This window comes from Lynx canadensis, chromosome X (genome assembly GCF_007474595.2).
Source record: "Lynx canadensis isolate LIC74 chromosome X, mLynCan4.pri.v2, whole genome shotgun sequence".
Classification (NCBI taxonomy): Eukaryota; Metazoa; Chordata; class Mammalia; order Carnivora; family Felidae; genus Lynx; species Lynx canadensis.
The window spans coordinates 18,048,737-18,068,515 of NC_044321.2; the positions used below are offsets into that span (position 1 = coordinate 18,048,737).

Sequence of the window (19,779 nt, forward strand, 5' to 3'; positions counted from 1 at the left end):
CAGCATAGGGTCCCCTGGCCCCGACAAGCCGAGCGGACATCTGCTCAGAGGAGCGTGATGGCCGTGGCCTGCTGGTCTGGGGCCCCTCGCAGCAAAAGCCGCAGAAATGGAGGCGCACGCAGGTGTCACATGTCAGATGTCTTCCTGTGAAGAGGTTGGCAGTGGACAGAATTGCTTCCAGCTGGGCACAGTACCAGGCAGGAAAGTCATAATGGTTTCCTAATTAGATCACATTGGTTTATGGTCATTGTTCCTATTAGGAGATATCATTGCTTTAAAAAAATTTTTTTGAATGTTTATTTATTTTTGAGAGAAAGAGCAAGAAAGAGAAAGCGTGAGCAGGGGAGGGCCAGAAGGAGCTGGGGCGGGGAGGAAGACACAGAATCCAAGCAGGCTCCAGGCTCCGAGCTGTCAGCACAGAGCCTGACGCAGGGCTCGAACTCACAAGCTGTGAGATCATGACCTGAGGCGAAGTCGGACACTCAACAGACTGAGCCACCCAGGCACCCCATCATTGCTTTTTGATGATTTACAGTGGGAGACGAGACTTTCAAATGAACACTGTGATTTGCATATATATGTAAGATATATTTGCATATATATCTCCAACTCAGAATGACTTACTGAAAGTAATCACCAGAAAAGAGGGTGGGATATTCATGTAAAGATGCAAAAAGAAATTTAAGGAAATGTAAAAATTAGGAAGATTGATATGATGTCACCCCTTCAAAGTCAGATGCATTTTCCTTTATATGAAAGCTGCAGGAAGAGGGAGAACTGCTAGCTGGATCCATCTCTGTTTGGCAGTGAGGTTTTTGGACCTTGAAATCTCAAACTGATATTAAGAAAATAGAAAGAATAGTTAACATTTATAATAACAATTATAATGAGGTTAACATGTCACTTCTGAATTAAGAACTTGTTTTCTTGCCCTCACTTTTTGTAGTGTCCTTTCATGATGGGGAGGTAGACAGAATGTTGAGAGGGAGAGAGTGAAAACATTGTGTTTATTTATTTTTTTAATGTTTGTTTGAGAGAGAGCATGTGTGGGAGAGGGGCAGAAAGAGAGGGAGAGACAAAGAGAATCCCAAGCAGGCTCCATACTGTCAGCGCAGAGTCTGACACGGGGCTCAATCCCATGAACCATGAGCTCATGACCTGATCAGAAATTAAGACTCAAATAAATGCTTAACCGGCTGAGCCACCCAGGTGCCCTGAAAACATTTTAACTCATAAAAGAGCTTTCGGTCTCAAAGGGGGACGAAAGCAGTGGCTCTGCAACAGCCAAGGACATTGCAGAAGGCAGAGCGCTCTCCCTCTCCCTCTCTCTCTCTCTCTCTCTCTCTCTCTCTCTCTCTCTCCCCCCCTCTCCCCCTCTCCCTCCCTCCCTCCCTCCCCCTCTCTCTCTCCCCCCTCCCCCTCCTTCCGTGTGTGTGTGTGTGTGTGTGTGTGTGTGTGTGTGTGTGTGTCTTTTGTTACTATTCTTTGCATTTCCGATAGTTACGACTTACAAGTGCAGCTCATAGCATCAGCCCAGGGTGATAAATTTAGTGGAGAGTTGGAATCGCAAAGCAAGGCATTTCTCACACTCATCTGCACAAAGCCAGATGCGTGGCTTGTACGACCCACTGAAAATAGAAAATATGGGGGCCCCTGTTCAGAAAGCTGGAAAGAGTGCCATTAAGGGTGCTCAAGTATGAAGCTTTATCCTGCATTCTGTGGCCTCTTTTTCTCTAGACTTGCCCTGGTTTATTTGCGATTCAATGCCATTGTAAGTTGTAAGAAAAATAAACGTTTTAAGTCATCAGCATATTTTTACTGTTCACCTTTATATTGTGCAATGCCCATGTTAAATGAAAATATAAGAGCTTTTAACTTGGATGTGGGATCACTAAAATTACACAGTTTCTATTTTGCAGCTTATACATGCATAGGTATTCTGTTCTTGCCATAACAATGGAAATGCTGCACAAAACTGATCCCACCTGTTTTTATGTCATTTCTTAATACACATGGATTCTCCTAACACTCTCCACCTTCAGTTTACTCATGAGCAAGGAAGGACTAAAAAAGGAAAAGACGCTATGGGTCGCCCTGTCTTTCCCTTTCCTTGTATGTCATTTTCAGTGTATGTGATTGGTTAATACAGGGAAGTAACAAAAGTAAGAAAGGATCTGATAGAGTTCCCTGGTCATTCATGTTTCTTAGAGTGCTGCTGCCTTTTTTTTAGTGATCAAAGCAAATCCTGGTTCCAATAGAAAGAGCCCTCTTGGGGCTGTCAGAGCTCCCATCTACTCAGTCGTGGATGTATTATGCTTACCTTGTACTCACTTTGAGTCTCACGGAATCCCCCCACATTGTGGGTCTACTGGAGTTCCGTGCTCCTGGGAATCCTCAAGAATGCTGTGTGCAGGGGCGCCTGGGTGGCGCAGTCGGTTAAGCGTCCGACTTCAGCCAGGTCACGATCTCGCGGTCCGCGAGTTCGAGCCCCGCGTCAGGCTCCGGGCTGATGGCTCGGAGCCTGGAGCCTGTTTCCGATTCTGTGTCTCCCTCTCACTCTGCCCCTCCCCCGTTCATGCTCTGTCTCTCTCTGTCCCAAAAATAAATAAAAAAAAAAAAATTGAAAAAAAAAAAAAAAGAATGCTGTGTGCAAATGGGGCCCACAGGTTGAGTGTCCATGAAGCTGGCCCTTCCTGTATCAGGGGAAGCTGCTGGACTGCCAGAAGCCTCCTGCACATGCTATGGAGGAACCCAGGTCACAGCAGTGTGGACAATGCCAATAGCGTATTCATGCAAAGTAGTTTCCTTGAAACGATTGTGATGCACTTGTTTCAAACTCTGTTGAATTCATATCATTTTAGAAACAGTGAATCTCTTGAGTGCTCCCAGCTTCATGAGGAGTACCTTTCAGATGGGCCTTTGAGACTTCCAGGCTGAAGCTTGAACCAAGTACTCATCATCAAATCAATTTCTATATCTCTTAAAATTTTGTCTGTCTTTCTCCCAGGATTTCCAGCAGGAGAGCTGCAGAAGCCTTTTTTTTGGGGAACGGAATATCCTCGGTAGGTAAATTAATGAAAAAACCAGTTATTGACAAGTAAGGAGGAACATGCTGCTTTGGCTGAGAGTAGAATATAAAGTCACAAAAACAAAAACCAATGCCAGTGGTTGTTCAGCAATAGGAGAGCATGGAACCTGGTGTGGGTCAGTCGTACTTTCCTCATTTTAGGAATTTTTTTCCTGATTCTTTTTACCAGGGTGTGTGACTGGACAGCAAAGGCAGAGTCCACACAGGGGACTTTAACCTTTGTGCATTTATTCACTCATGCATTGACTTATAGGACAAATATGTGGACCTCAAAGGATTGTTGGGATTTGAGTTGATGGTGATGGGTCTAAAACCATGGAAGAAATGGAAGAAATAATGTGAGAAAAGAAAAGTACCTATAGAAAGCAAAGATTTTGTTTGGTTGGTCCAATTAGTATACAAAGGGAAATAGTGGAAAGGGCATCTACAAAAGAAGGTTGATGTTTTATATTGGAAAGCTCTAAGTGCCAGGTAAGGAGCCGTCATTAATGAGCAATAGAAAATATTGAAGTTTTTGAACAAGTAAAGATTATCAAATTTGTCTTTAAACATAAAACCTTGGTAGTTATACAATAGGCCAAGAACTGATACTCTCTGAAGTTAGAGATATTGAAGGTCATTAAGATCAACAGATGGTAATTCGCTATTTACATATAGTGAGAAGTCTGATAATACTCATTGTTGGCAATATTACCACTTTTATTATGTGCCTTTCTTTGTTCTGGTGGTTTAATACACAGAAAATTTAGTCTTGATTGTAGACATTTAGTGTCTTCTGTCTTGGTTTGAATAAATGACAATTTAAATTTTATTTGTAGGTTAAAAACATAGGGGATCACATACATATAAAAATAAGAGAAATCTGGTAGCAATGTTTTGATTTGTGCTTCCTCAAAAGCAGATCCTGTGACAAGGATTTGAGTTCAAGGAGTTGTTATGGGAGGTGACACCAGGAAACAGTGGCGGAGGAGTGGAGAAGTGAGACAGGGTGGGAAGGAAGCCAATAATGAATGTTTTAGGAGTTTACTGTGGCTGCCATATTTTTCCCAAACTTACTGGCTTATAGTTCTGTAGGTCAGAAGTCCAACCCCGGTCCCACTGGGCTAAACAACAGGTGTTGGCAGGGCTGTGTTCCTTTCTGGAAGCTCGAGGGAAGAATCTTTTTTCTTGCCTTTTCTAGCTTTTAGAGTCAGCCCACATTCCTTGGCTCATGGCCCCTTCCTCTGTCTTCCAAACTAGCAGAGTTGCATTTCTGTGACCGTTGATTCATATTCACATCTCCTTCTGACTCTCCTCTTCTGCCTTCTCCTCTACTTTGAAGGACCCTTGTGATTATATTGGCTGCTCCCAGATAATCTAGGACACTCTACATATTTTTCACTCAGCTGATTAGCAACCTTAATTCCCCTTTGCTACATAATAACATATTCATGACTTCTGGGGGTTAGCCTGTGGACTTCTTTTGGGGGGCCATTGTTCTACCTACCACACATGTGTTACAAAGCCAGTTACCACTGTGACCAGCTGGGGCTCAGCCCTGGCAAGGACCTGTAGAACTTGCTTCAGTGTAATCCTACTGTAGGGGCAAGGGAGCTGGGGCATTTATCAACTCCCCTTCCCTCACTGATTTGAGGGCTGCCACCAGCTGTAATAACTCTCTGGCATTGCCCAGTCTAGGCCCAGAGGGCCCTAGTAGCCAGAAAAAGTCCTTAGGCAAGTAGTTTCAGGTGTTGGCAGTTGGAAGCTTTTGGATTGTGTGCTCAAAACTGGCGAATGGTGAGGAGACAGGAGCAGGCATCAATAAAGGCTACTGTAGGGAAGCACTGCGTTAGGATACATGAAAATTCTTGGTTTGTATTAGCCAAATCCATTAATATCATCCCAGTCATCAGCTGCATAGTTTTTATTGGTGTTTACATATTTGGAATCAATTTTCCCTATTATTAAGATTAAAAATTTGCAGATATTTCTATAAAAATAAATATCTAGGCTAAATATTGTCTAAATTCTCTTCAAACTAAAAATGTGCTCAAATTCTTTGATTCTGCTTATCATTAGCAATTTGAGTGCACTTCTCTTATTATTGTTAGATACCTGGAGACTTGGAAATCATCTGGTTAGGTTTTGAAGTTACTGATTAAGTGAATTTGTTTATTGGGTCTGTGAGCATGGTTTTCTGATATAAAAGTCAAACTCATAGGAACCTGGGAAATATTAGTGTCTGTTAGCTCAACCTTATGCTGAGCCATATTTGGTATTTGGGTGGGAGAGAGATTTGTATTTTTTATCCTAAAGAATCTATGTCCTCACTGAAGCCTTCCACCCTGTATTACTATATCTGCTCCGTGAGTAATTATTAAGCGTCTTTTGGGTATTTGGCATTGGAAAGATCGAGATGCTGGAGACATGGGAATCGCAGTCCACTGAGATGGCTTTCCATACATCTGTTTTGGATGGATAGCCTCCAGATTCAGCCAATGGGCATCCTTTGTGTTCACACTGGTCAGCTTAGTCCTTGCCTGAATGTTGGCTCTAATTATGGGGATATCAACAAGCTAAAGTGTTTTTAGAGGAATGAATCAGGACTATCAGTAGCCCAAGACAACATCCCAAAGTGTGTGTTCCACAATGCAGTAATAGAGGTCGGTCATCCTCCCTTTTGTTTTGGAGAGTTACAATACTCAGCAGCATAAAAATTTCCAAGAAGTTCCCCAAGAAGGAAACCTATTGAAATGTGTTTAATCCAGCGGTTCCTAAACTCCCCCTTTCCCTATGTTTTGGGAAATGCTGGTCTAGAATCCCTGACTAAAGAAAAGCAATTGAAAGAACTTGAGGACACTGGAGGGGGAACCTTGTAAGTGTCTTTACATTACTGAAGGAAAGTGAAGGTGGTAGACAACTTGCTGTACTCAGGGGGACAGAGGGTATTCAGCTAGAGACTCTACTAGACCAATGGATAGCAGCTGTAGGAAAGATTCCAGTTCAGTGTTAAGGAGAGCTGTTTTATTTAGAACCTCCTGAGGGAACGGTCCCCCTCATGAGCCCCTGCTTATTGGAAATGCCCAAGGAGAAGTCCTGTGACTTTTGGAATGGGACTGTGGACTAGGTAGGCCCTTGCCTCTGATTCAGGCAAAGTGGCCCTTCCTTGTTGACAGCATGAGATCATGGTTGCTCCAGACAGAAGTCTGGCTGTCCTCTTCTTGACAGCAAAATCCAGTGCATGTGTTAAACCCATGGGGCAGTAAGAACAGAAGAGCAACTGAGTAGGTGCAAAAATTGTCATCTTTGCCATTTCATTTTTGGAAGGCTGGAGTTTTCTCTGCAGCAGTCCTCTTGTTTCTGGCCAGCCAGTCACATTTCAAAAAGCATGCGAGTTTACTTATTTATTTTTATGACATGCTAATTATGTCATATGGCCGTTGATAATTATGGCCGTTGATAAAATGGAAGATGTGAATTGAGCATTATGAAATATGATCATTGTAAGGCTCAGTCATAGAGAATTACCTTTTCTTGTCTCCTGTCCAAAGGATCACGATTATGTGACTGAGTATTGGAACTTGGACTAATTCAGTCATTTTCTGAGTTCTCTATTACCCTTTGCAAAGAGGAAGCTCTTTGGAGCAGCCCTTCCTAAGGGACATTTATTGTAGAGCAGTTCCTGTAAGCTTCCATTGTTCATCGCTGAAATTCCTCCGGTCAACAGCATTGACCAAGGGTGGTAGAGGACTGAGTCCTGTTGTCAGGGCTGAGAGGTATGAAAAAACGAAATGTCACAGGCTGCGTAGTGACAGCTACTGCTGCAGAAACTAGCACAATGTAAAATTACAAGTTTGTCCCACACTGCCATGATAGCTCCATGATTGAAATGCATAATTTTACTCTTACTTCTTTAATGAAGGTTTGCAATGATGTAAAAACAGCAGGAAGCGTTTTTTGTTCAAATGCAAATTACCTTGCAGGAAAGAAATAACAAAGGAAAGAATTGCCACCAAGGGGAAAAATGAAATCTTAGAGCACTTCTTTGGTTATAGTTGAGACAAACAATTAACATGTTAAGGATCATAATGTCCTGTAATAACATGTTGCTTCAAATATTCTCATTCTTTCCACTTACGGGTCCTTTCCATTTGCTGGATGACTTTGATGTTGCATGTCAGGAGGCAACTGCAAAATATTTCCAGCATAATTGCAAATCTCAGAAAGAATCCTCATAACAAGGATTTTAAGTTGTCTTTAATCCTCATCCACGTGGTAAATAACTAAATTACCTGTAGACCTATCACTTGCATGAAATGGTAAAGTTAATTAACCGATTAAATGATTGTTACTTTTTTACTGTATACTAGGTACAGAGAATTGAGTAGTGGATCAAACTGATAAGGGTTTGGCCTTCATGGAACTTAGAGTTGAGAGAGGTCCCAGACACACACACACACACACACACACACACACACACACACACACAAACATCCAGAAGCCTCCTTATGGATTTCTTCATATATCATTAATATATTGTTTCAGTTCTCTACTGCTACCTAACAGCACCACGAAACAACCACTGTTGGCTTATGATTCTGCAATTTCCAAATCTGGTTAAGTCTTCATGATCTTTGCCATTCACTCATAAGCTTGTCTTTCACAGAAGCAAGGGAATGTGACTACCTTTGAAAGCAGTGATCTCTTTCAATCTCTGCTCTGTTCCTTTTTTATGATTGCATTTGGGAAACAATTTAACTTCTAAGTCTATAGTGATTTTTCAGCAGTTCTCAGATAAAAAATAAATGATATGTTTACAGACAGGGTCTTCTCAAACCCTGCTGCTGCTTTGGATGTTTATAAATATAAAGTGGCTAGAGCCGATACAGAATCATAGAAACCTTAGGGCTAGAAGGGACTTTAGAAGCCATCTCTTTTGCATCCCTAATTTCATACATGGTCATTGTGGCAGTATTACAATTGATTTTCTTTGTCCATTTCAATGAGAAGGGTGTGTTTAGATTTTTTCTTTTTTTTACAATTTTGAGGGTGTGGTTATAAGTTGCGGTTACTAGAAAACAGATTATCTTGGCTTTTCATTAAGAAAAATCAAACGATTATGCTCTGAGGTTCATGCTTCTAATTTTCTCCAAATTATATATTTATACCATAGATCTCTGAGTTATGGAGCTATAGGAGTAATTGTTGGACATGAATTTACACATGGATTTGATAATAATGGTAAGTACTGATTCATTGTATAAGCGGCTGCTTTTATGATAATGTTGATGATACAGATGTTAATTGTTGCTATTATCTTTGCATAGTGGCATCACCATAGATTGAAGATTATCCAAAGCAGTGTGAGTGCTGATTGAAAAATTTCCCCCATGCCTTGCTGTGATAGCTTGCCATAAATAAATAATTGTTCCCGTTGGTGATGGAATAGCATGAAAAAAAAAAAAAGACCTTGTAATTTCACTGAAATTATCTTTGCATTTAGATCAGGATTGCTGTAGCTGCCATGATAGTTACAGGAATTGCTTCATAGCCTCTCCCCTCTGTCACTTCTTTATTCACCATCTTGAGATGCTCTCCCTGGAGGTGTGAGCTCTGCTCTGAAGATGATTATACATGCTGCCAAGTTAGGATTCAGCCAGTTAGGACTCCAGAGCTTGGCTGCCTGATTCCTTTATACGATTTCAAGGATTATGCAATGCTTAAGCTGTGTTTTTCTCTATGCTGGCATATCTTTAGATTTTTTTAAAAAAGGCTATGCTTTCCTAATAATGCAAAATATAGAATATGCTGTGTATCCTGATGAGATTTAAGCACAAGAGCAGAATATGCATAAACTAAAGAAATTATTGCCCCTTGTAGGTTGTCATCATTTGTAATTGGCACTCCTTTCTCCTTTACCTTTGAGCATTTTTGGAAAGCCACATGAAAACTCTGAAATTTATGAATTAGTAGCAAATGATAATCGTATCCACATCTGCACAGTGACAGGCAGATGCAAGGAGCCGACTGGCACAAGGCAACATTGTATAGAAAGGACCTTTTTCTTCCATGTCTGTGGTGTCTCCACCATCCTTTCCTGGATGCTGACCGGAAAGCCTGATTCTCCTTCTGGGCAATTCTTCCTGTGCTCCCACCAACCCTTCCTGAATCATCTAGGGTTTTGGTTCCCCTGGCCTCTCCCCTCCCTGTTAAAATATAGCTACCTTGTGCTCCTCTCAATTTCCGGAGCTACACTTTCTGTCTTTCCATGATTGGTTTATCTAAGAGGAGTGTCGTAGCTAAGAAACATAACCCAGAAGTGATCTCTTGGTTCTGGGCCTTTCTTCCTGGGAAATTTAAGTACAGTTCTCTCTGTGAATCTTTTGGAGGCCTTCTGAAGTCATTCTCCAAGGACATAATCTAATGATGCCAATTTCAGTCTGTAACCAGTACTTAGAACAGAGAGTCACATAGTTAACTACATGCCCTGTAACTGTTTAATGATTGGTTGGATAGTGTGTGGAAGACAACAACTCCGTGCCCTTCCAGGGGTTGGTGGTAATGGCATCCACTCCTGCTGAAGAGCCTTGGATTATTCCAATTAACACCTTTGCTTCTAGGACTTTCTTGTAAGCCCACTGAAGAGTTCTTTGCATAATTAAATTCAAACCAATAGTAATCTTGAGTATGAACACAGTCTAGATACACTCAGACTTCTTTTGAAGGGTGTAGAGAAAATGAAGAGTGAGCCTATGGCAAAAAAGCATGTATAACTGATCTTTTTTTCCATTATGTTTTGGAGATTTCCATTCTTGTTCCAAGTTCTCTTTTTAGAGCAACCTTCCTTGTCCAAGCAGGACAGATGGGCCTTCGATGCACACTGATGGCTGTGGAATGATTCATAACAGAGGTTTTATGTGTGTCTCGGCTCCTAGCAACTTGGAGGAAACACATTCCTACAGGGTTGAGTCAGGGGCTACGGTCTCCCAGTGTGAATGACTCATTAGACTGTTCCCATGGACTGTTTGGAATTTCACTGGTCCTGGTGCTCCGTCTCCCTTCATGGACTTTCTGAATGAAGCCATTTCATTTCATAATCCAGAGAACAGTTTGGGTCACATCAGATGAAAACAAAGAATTCAAGATTGGTTCAGAATGTGCATACCATAAGTTGATGAATCTTATTTTTAAAATGTTCTTTTTACTTAGAAAGAACTTCCTCTTTCTCCTTCCCCCCTTTCTACAATTAACCTGTGACACTGGAGAGAAGGTAGGAGCTGCTCCCAGGAGTGCTCCGTGCTACTGGGACTGCTTTCTCAAGGCCTATTGAATTGAGGGAAAGGGGAAATGGAGAAATTAGTTTCCATAAATAGTACAAATATCTTTTTTTTCTTTTTATTTAAATTCCAGTTAGTTAACATACATTATAGTATAGTTTCAGGTGTACATCACCAGGTGCTCATCAAGACAAGTGCCCTTCTTAATCCCCATCACCTATTTCACCCCTGCCCCACCTATCTCCCCTCTGGCAACCATCAGTTTGTTCTCTGTAGTTAAGATTCATCTTGGTGTTTGCTTCTCTCTCTCTTTTATTTCCTTATGATCGTTTGCTTTGTTTCTTAAATTCCACAGACAAGTATTTGTCTTTCTCTGACTGACTTATTTCACTTAGCATTATAATCTCTAGCTCTATCCATGTCATTGCAAATGGCAAGATTTCATTCTTTTTTTATGGCCGAATAAGATTCCACTGTGTGTATGTGTATTGTGTCTATATCTTTATCTGTCTGTCTGTCTGTCTGTCTGTCTTCAGCCATTCATCCATCAGTGGACAATTGGGCTGTTTCCATAATTTGGCTATTGTAGATAATGCTGCTGTAAACATTCGGGTGCATGTGGCCCTTTGATTTAGTATTTTTGTATTCTTTGGGTAGATACCTGGTAGTGCAATTGTTGAATCATAAGATAGTTCTATTTTTAACTTTGTGAGGAACTTCCATACTGTTTTCCACTGACTGCACCAGTTTCCATTCCCACCAACAGTCTAAGAGGGTTCCCCTTTCTCTACATCCTTGCCAATACCTGTTGTCTCCTGTCTTGTTGATTTTAGCCATTATGACAAGTGTGAGATGATCTCATTGTAGTTTTGGTGTGCATTTCACTGATGATAAGTTGTGTGGAACTATGTGGAGTTATCTTTTCATGTGTCTTTTGGCCATCTGGATGTCTTCTTTGGGAAAATGATGTAATCCCTGTGAAAATACCAACAGCATTTTTTCACAGAGCTAGATCAAACAATCCTAAAACTTGTATGGAATCACAAAAGACTCTGAATAGCCAAAGCAGTTTTGAACAAGAAAAGCTAAGCGGGAAGCATCATAATTCCAGACTTCCGAAGTTATATTACAAAGCTGTAGCCATCAAAACAGTATGGTACTGGCACAAAAATAGACACATAGATCAATGGAACACAATAGAGACCCCAGAAATGAACCCACAATTATATAGTCAGTTAATCTTTGACAAAGCAGGAAAGAATATCCAGTGGGGAAAAAGGCAATCTCTTCAACAAATGGTTTTGGGAAATCTGGGATCTATGTGCAGGGAAAACAAAAATGAAACTGGACCACTTGCTTACACCATACACAGAAAAAACGTCAGAATGGATTAAAGACCTAAATATGAGATGTGAAACCATAAAAATCCTAGAGGAGAACACAGGTAGTACAAATATCTTTTAATTTTCCTTTCTGCTAGGTAGAAAATATGATAAAAATGGAAACCTGGATCCTTGGTGGTCTACTGACTCAGAAGAAAAGTTTAAAGAAAAAACGAAGTGCATGGTTAACCAATATAGCAACTATTATTGGCGGAAAGCTGGCTTAAATGTAAGTACAACTGTGGTGAAGGAGCATCTTGTGGAGCATCTCATTTTTTCTCTTTTGGACATTAGCTTCCTTTAGCCCATTGGTTCTTGGTGTGTGGTTTCCAAAACAACAGCCTCAGCCTCTCCTTGGAACTTGTTAGAAATGCAAATTCTTGAGTCTTATGACAGACGTATTGACCCAGAATCCTGGAGGGAGGGGAATGCTGATAGTCAGTCTGGCTGGCTGTCTTTTCACAAACCCTCTGCTGACTCTGATTCAAGCTTGAGTTTGAGAATTACAGGCCTAAACATTAGTTTGTTTTCCTAGATTCAGACAAATATAGAAAGTCTTGTTGCAAACACAAACAGTACAACTCTTATAAATCTATATTCCATATCATTTAAAAAATTTTCCTTCCAAACTACTACTTTAGTTTAATTCGTTGAAATCTCACTAATTTGAATTAAATGACTCTTAATTGGTTAAGAGATGTTAATTACAGACGTTTGAACAAAAGAAACGTACTTTTAAAATGCTGCTTTTTTTCTTAGGTATACATACATAAATTTCCATGAAGACAAGAATGCGACTTTATACATGCTGCTTGTGTGCGTCAGATTCTGCTCCTTTCTTGTCTTCATGTCCGTCCCCTTCCCCTTTCCCTGTCATCACTCTTAGCTTGCCTACCTGTAATTCATCTTAATCACCCTGGTACACTGTTTCCCATGCTCATGTAGAGACAGACATGCATACACGCACCCCTTTAGTTCATGGTTTTCAGTGACTGTCCAGAAGTCCACATTGTGAGTGTGTCTAACGTACTCAACTAACCTCTGGTTGAGAGAGGTTATGCTTTGTCTCCAATTCTTTTCCCACAGTAAATGCTGCTGTAATAAACACTGTCATTAGGTTCATGTTCTTTTTGTCCATATAAGATAGGTTCCTACTGTCACCAACAACTTATATTATTTCATATTCTCACCAGTGATATACGAAAGAGCATTTCTCTATTCAGTTATTTTCTTGTCAATATATGAGAACTTTTAAAAAATATTACAGATGTTAAAATTTTATCATCCACATTACAGTGTTTTCCCCCAAGTATATTACTCATCCATTGGATTTTATATATGGCATCTTTGACCTACAAAAATTAAACATTTCTATATAGCCAAAGATACCTATTTCTCTTAAAAAATAGTTTCTGTATTTCCACTGTATGTCATATATATAGTTTCCCAGCTTTTTGGGAAAATTTTTGTTGTTGTGTTATTTTACATTTAAATCTTGATGCATGTAAAACTTATTTTTTTATGGAATTTAATATGAGTGATTACTTTTCTTCTGATAGTCCATTGATCCACCATCACTGATTAAAAGACTTTTTTTTCTCACTGAATTGATTATTTGTCAAATTTTAGAATCTTATATATATTGACATCAATTTTTGGATTATGTGTTCTACTCTGCTGGTCTATTTGTTGATTTCTTTACCAAGCCCTTATTACCATTGTTATAAGGATTGTTCTGGTATGTGTCAATATAAACTCTCCCTCACTGTTCTTCTTTTACGTGGTTGCCCATTCTCAGGCAAATATACTTCTGTAGTTGGTCCAAGATCATGTTACCCACAGGTTACCCTGTGCCCCAAAGAAAATCCCATTGGGATTCTAAGTTAAATCACAGTTACTGTATGGAATTGACATGTTTATTATACAGTCTTCTTGTTCAAGAACATGGTATGCCTTTCTGTCTGGTTCTTATTTTACATTTTCAAACACAGTTTTATAGTTTTCTCTTTGTAGTTTATCTCCTGTATATTATTTTTAATTCTTTTTCCTTTTCCTTATTTTGCTGGTTTGATCAGGTTTTCATTTCTGCTCCCTATATGAATTTTTCTTTGTAGTTTTTTTACTGCGTTTTCTACCCCTGCTTTCATAACTATAAGAAACAGATTTCTCACATTGTATTTGACCATAAGAGGCCAATAGTGAAGAATTGTTGGTAGGGTATGGATCTGCAGGAAGCCCTCACTCTAAAACACACATGTGCACCCTGTATGCCCCTAATTCGTATAGTTAAGGGTACAACACCTAACAGGAACAAGAGACCACACAGAACTGACTTGGTCCTCTACTTCTTCAACCATATTCAGCACAAGGAACACTGCTCTTTATCCAGGCAGAGAAACCAGAGGCTGTATTCTTTTTTTTTTTTTTAATATATGAAATTTATTGTCAAATTGGTTTCCATACAACACCCAGTGCTCATCCCAAAAGGTGCCCTCCTCAATACCCATCACCCACCCTCCCCTCCCTCCCACTCCCCATCAACCCTCAGTTTGTTCTCAGTTTTTAACAGTCAGAGGCTGTATTCTTGAATAGTTTCTGTAGCTCTTTCATCATTGTTCTGGAAAGCCATTTCTGTGTGTGTGTGGGTGTGTATGTGTGTGGGTATATTTTAATATCTACAACTCTGTCATGAGAAAATGTAAAATGGGTGCTTCTGTATATCAGTATTCAATTCAGGAGTTATCACATTGTGAAAATCCATCTAGAATATATGTTGCTTCAAGAAAAGTGTAGGGGAGGGAGGGGTTCTAGAGTCAGCTAGAGGTTCAAATCTTGATTCAACCAGTTACATGTTTTTTGAACTTGGGAAAGTTGCTTAATGTTCCTGATTCTCAGTGTCTTCATCTGTGAAATGGGTCACTGTTCCTGAACTCATTCATTTGTTGTAAGAATTAAATGGCTGCCGTTATGTAAAGCACCAGCATGATGGCTGACGTGCAGTAAGTGCTCAGTAAATTGTTGTTACTATTACTAATACTTTGTCACATACTCATAGGTGCCCCATCCTACAGAAAAACAAAGCCAAAGTTTGTGGGACTGAAAACAACAACAACAACAACAACAACAACAAAAACCAATAGAAGAACAGTTTTCTTAGAGGAAGGGAATGTACATTTCGTGATGATTGTTATATGCAGGCATGGTGGTAGACTTTTCAACCAGCCGAAACAAATGTAATCCTCATACTGGTCCTGAGAGGTGTACATATTGCTAGCTTATTTTACATATAAGAAAACTGAGGCTCAAAGAGATGAAAAACCACAGTAGAGTCTAGATTAGAGTGAGTCTGAGATCCACATTCTTTTCACCATATCATGCTGTGGTTCTCACATTCTAAGCTCATTTTATTCCTAGCTAGTGTGTTGGGAGGGAGACTATTCCACAGCATCCTTTTGGGCTAAAATGTCAGACACTGAAACTGAATTCTGGCAAATGTGTACCTTTGTCACAAGGACGATAGAAAGGGGATGCCTGCCCTGGCAAAATCTGCTCAACTGTCAGAAAACAGCTTCAATCTCTATCCCAGAGGAGAGGGGGCGGCTTCCTTTGTGAGTATAAAGGGCCACAGTTTATTTTCTGGCTCCATTTATGGATGCTGGTCTTCCATGCCTGAGTCCATTGCAGTGAACTGGGGAGTGCTCCAGGGGAGTGCCACAGAAGCAGACTATTCCCAGCTGGTGAGAGGCAAACCTAGGGCCATATGGTCTAAGGAGGTGGTCTAGAGTGAGGGGGAGGAGCCAGAGGGGTGAGCCCACTCCTCAAACCTCCAACTTTGATAAAGCTTAGAGAAACAACGAAGGAAATTAAATATGGGCATGAGTGGGTATAAGCAGATGCACTGGAGTCAAGAGCAGTTGAGATTTGAGAAGGTAGCATGTTAGGAGGCAAAAACTCTAGACACAGACTTTTTGGGTTTGAATCCCCGTGAAATGTGGGCAGTTGATTTAATCACTCTGTTTTAGGTTAGGTGCTCCAGAAACAAAGCCCAAGAAGGGGTTTCTTAGGTAAGGGATTTATTTAGGAAGTAGTTTCAGGAGAGACCTGTACGAGGGTAAGGAAAACCTGTTGGTTTCATGAGTTTAGCCTCAGCCTGATCCAGGTTCTGGAGCATGAATCGCACCATAGGAATTGTTCACCCGGGGGTTAGAGGGCTAGGTGGTTCTAACTGCTCATCAGTCAGTTACTGAGAGTTGGGGTATCCCCTCCCAGGAATCTTCAGGTGTGGTGAGTCCCCTAAGCTAAGCTTAATCTTTCTGAGCTGGTAGCAGTTGTAGGAATGGGTGTACAGTCCTGATGGAAAAGGGGATCTAGTGTGACACCAACGACATCTGCAACAACGACATCCGTAGGCATCTGCTACACACTCTGTTCTTTCCTTATTTGTTAAACAAGGGTGGTGGTAACAGCACTTAATTTGTAAGATTGTTGTCAAAGAAGAATATATGTGAAGCCAGAGTGGGAACTTAGAGGACTGAAGCTAGGAGAGTCCTGGGTGATTACGGAAATTAATGCTCTCCGAAGATTGGTTTTTATCCATTGGTATTGCTTGATACCTGGGTGCTTGGGCTAGCCGAAAAGTAAAGAATGGGTAGGACCCATGGCTTTAAAGTTTAGAGCAGGGTGTATTCATTTCCTGTTGCTGCTATCACACATCACCACAAACTTAATGGCTTGAAACGACACAAACACTATTTTGCAGTCCTCGATGTCCCGCTCAGGTCTCAGTGAGCTGAAATCAGGGTGACACAGAGCTGTTTTCCTTTCTAGCTGCTCTGGGGGAGAGTCTGTTTCCTTGGTGTTTCTTGCTTTTAGAGGCTGGCCACATTCCTTCACTCATGGTGCCTTTCTTCTAAACCAGCAGTAGCTGGTCACATCTCACATTGCATCACTCCTCCCGTTTCCTCTATCTATATGGACCCTTGTAGTTACATTAGACCCACCTGGATAATGCAGGCTAATTCTCCAGATCCTTTACTTAATCATATTTTACAATTTCCTTTTGCCACAAAAGATAACATTTTCACAGGCTCCAGGAATTTAGGACATAGACGTCTTTGGTAGGGGAGAGGGGGCATTATTCTGCCTCTTAGGCAGGGATTGACAACCTTGGTCTGCAGAGGGCCAGGCAGTAAGTGATTTAGGTTTTGTGGGCCATAGGTCTCTTTTGCAACTACTTAACTAGGCCACTGTAGCAAGGGGAGTGCCCCAGACCGTATGGACACAGATGGGCATGGCTGTGTTCCCATAAAACCTGAATGAAGGACACTGAATTTGAATTTCATCTAATTTTCATATGCCACAAAATATTCCCCTTCTTTGGATTTTTTTTTCCCCTATGCACTGAGAAATGTAAAACCCAGTTTTACCTCACAGCCTGTACAAAAATGAGCGGCAGGTTAGATTCTGGCTTGTGGGCTGTATTGGTTTGGAATGTTTTTTTATCTTAGCCTATTTAGGGATTTAAGAAACAATCTTCAAATGTTTGGAGGAATTTCTTCCCCGTGCTTGGCTGCTTATCATACATATTGCAAACCTTGACCTTGTGGAATGTGCTACTTCTGTTTGATTTTTGTCCCCCATGAGAACTACCCTCCTTTTAATTTTTCATGGAAGTTGCTGAAAGGAAAATGGTGATGGTTGGTCTTGAAGTTTTGTTCCTTTGTGGATGGTAAATTTTTGGAAACAGAAGCACACGGAAAAGACTCAAATTATATGAATTAATCAGAGAAAGTCATTTGTGTATTGACATTTCAACTTTTTCTCCATTAAACCCGAGTCACTCAGAGTATTGTTAACATTTTATTGGAGCTGGCTAAATTGGTAAGATACGGAGGTGGGGGAGAAAGAAATGCGTAGCATAATAAATAGAAATTAGTGTATTCAGGAGCACCTTGCTGGAGTTTGTTTGCCATCTCACAATATATTATGACTACCCTATGATTTATTGAATGTAATTTTCTCTGGAAAATATGGCACTTTTTCTTGCTATCGTATTTATGCCTTCTGCTGAATGATAGTTGGCTGTGAAACACTCTTTTTCTTTTTTTTTTCTTTTTGTTAGGTGAAGGGGAAGAGGACCCTGGGAGAAAATATTGCTGATAATGGAGGTCTGCGGGAAGCTTTTAGGGTATGCACTGCAACATATTTGTTGTGATTTTTAAAATGAAACTATGGAACGCCATGTGGGTGCACCTCAATTTACACTCCAGACATATTCTTGAGGAGTTAGATTTCTGTAATTTCTGTAAATAGAATTATATTTCCACATTGACTCTGTCATACTCTATTATATGGATAGAGCTGCATTTCTTTTTTTCTTTCTTTATGGGATATAGAGTCACCCTAAAGAATAATATTTGTTGTGAAGAATCATGTATTTAAAGGATGGTTTTCAGCAAATGCGTTCACAATAATATCAAAGCACGTCCCAGAAATCTCCTCAGGGCTATGTTCATATGAGTTTTCCTTGAGTACCCGGTCTCTATAGCCCATCTTGCAATTTTCTCTTAAAATACCAAGCTTCTAAATGATGGCCAGAGGCTAGTGGTTCTCATATAGTTGGCCAGTAACAGTCCATAGTAAGGTTTTCATCATCCACTGGTCTTTGCTTAAATAAGAAACATTAAGGATGATGTGGAAAGATTTTCATAAAGGTAAATGCATTTAATGTAAAGACCAGGCTGTTATTCTGAGGTTACATCCTTCCTGTATTCTAATTAAAATATATTTTATAAAGTGATGGTGATTGCAGGTGATAGTTTTCCCTTTTACTTGGAAAAATAAAAATTTGGCCCCAATATGTTGACCCCAACACTTATTTCCAAAGTCCTTGCCATTGTGTTAGAGAAAGAATAGCTTTTTGTGAGGGGGGGGAGGTATTTAACGTGTGAATGCTTTGGCCCAGCTTCTCTGTATCTGTTGAGTATCAGGTCTTTTAGCAGGTGAACCTGCCTCACTGTTAAGCAATACGACATTGATTTGCATTGCCAGAGGTTGGTGTTGTTAAAGGAAAACTTTACAGGATGCATTTTGCACATGGTGGAGGATATATTGAGTATCTCTGCACTGGATGAAACAAGAGAAGAGCCACCATTGCAGAGGATCATCCATTCTACTTCTCTCTCCAGGCTTACCGGAAATGGATAAATGACAAGAGGCAGGGACTTGAGGAGCCTCTACTACCAGGCATCACATTCACCAACAACCAGCTCTTCTTCCTGAGTTATGCTCATGTGAGTAGGCCAAGGAAGGGGCATCAGAGGTGAAATGTGAGACTTTGGCTTGCTCCCATGGTGAAAGGTTTGGAACGAAAGTTGAATGGCAGAACTTTGATTTGAGCTGAAATTTTATCTTGCTGCTTATTTCCGGGAATAAGAAATTTCATCTTCTTAATATTCTGGGGGACATAATTAATCAACTGATTGAGTCAGGGTATTTTGGTATTGTTTATCAAGTGGGTTACCAGCCCTGTGGTAACCACTTGTCATTTCTTTAATATATCCTGACTTCTTAAAGTATGCACTACTTCCTATAACCTTTTCTGGTGATTGGCTTTCATGGCCCTGCCCTCTGCTCTGTTTCTCCTGTTCCTTTGCCTCATGGGCTGACAGTATCCCACCTCTCTCAACCTGCGGGGGACCCACAAGGCTGTGTTTCCCTTGGTCGCAAGAGTCAGAAGAGTACGTGGAGGCTGCTAGAGCTGAAAACAACAATAGAAGCTTATGTCACAAGTGTGTAGGCCTCATTTTCAAAGAAGAGATGGGTTGATGAAGGTTCTGATGCATGGCTTCACAGTGGGCAATGTAGATCTGTATGCTCAAAACTAGACCAAAGTTGTTAACAGCACAACCTTCTTTTCTTCACTCTTTGCATTGGCTCCTCAGTAAGCGGATTCATTCCACAGCTGCTTTGATTTTCCTTCTGTGGCTTTTCTTCCTTTTTGATTTTCTCAGCTTCTTTGGCTGACTCTGGCTAAAGGATTCTCACCTTTCTG

At 40.5% G+C, this 19,779-nt stretch overlaps 1 protein-coding gene across 1 annotated transcript in view; it reads left to right on the top strand.

Moving 5' to 3' along the window:
• Nucleotides 1-19,779, top strand: part of PHEX (phosphate regulating endopeptidase homolog X-linked) — a 228,066-nt gene that overhangs the window by 198,463 nt on the left and 9,824 nt on the right. Inside the window, exons 18-22 of the mRNA XM_032592115.1 lie at nucleotides 3,008-3,062; nucleotides 8,241-8,308; nucleotides 11,825-11,955; nucleotides 17,848-17,913; nucleotides 18,914-19,018. Of these exons, the coding sequence (XP_032448006.1) occupies nucleotides 3,008-3,062; nucleotides 8,241-8,308; nucleotides 11,825-11,955; nucleotides 17,848-17,913; nucleotides 18,914-19,018 (425 nt within the window). The remainder of the gene's footprint in view (nucleotides 1-3,007; nucleotides 3,063-8,240; nucleotides 8,309-11,824; nucleotides 11,956-17,847; nucleotides 17,914-18,913; nucleotides 19,019-19,779) is intronic.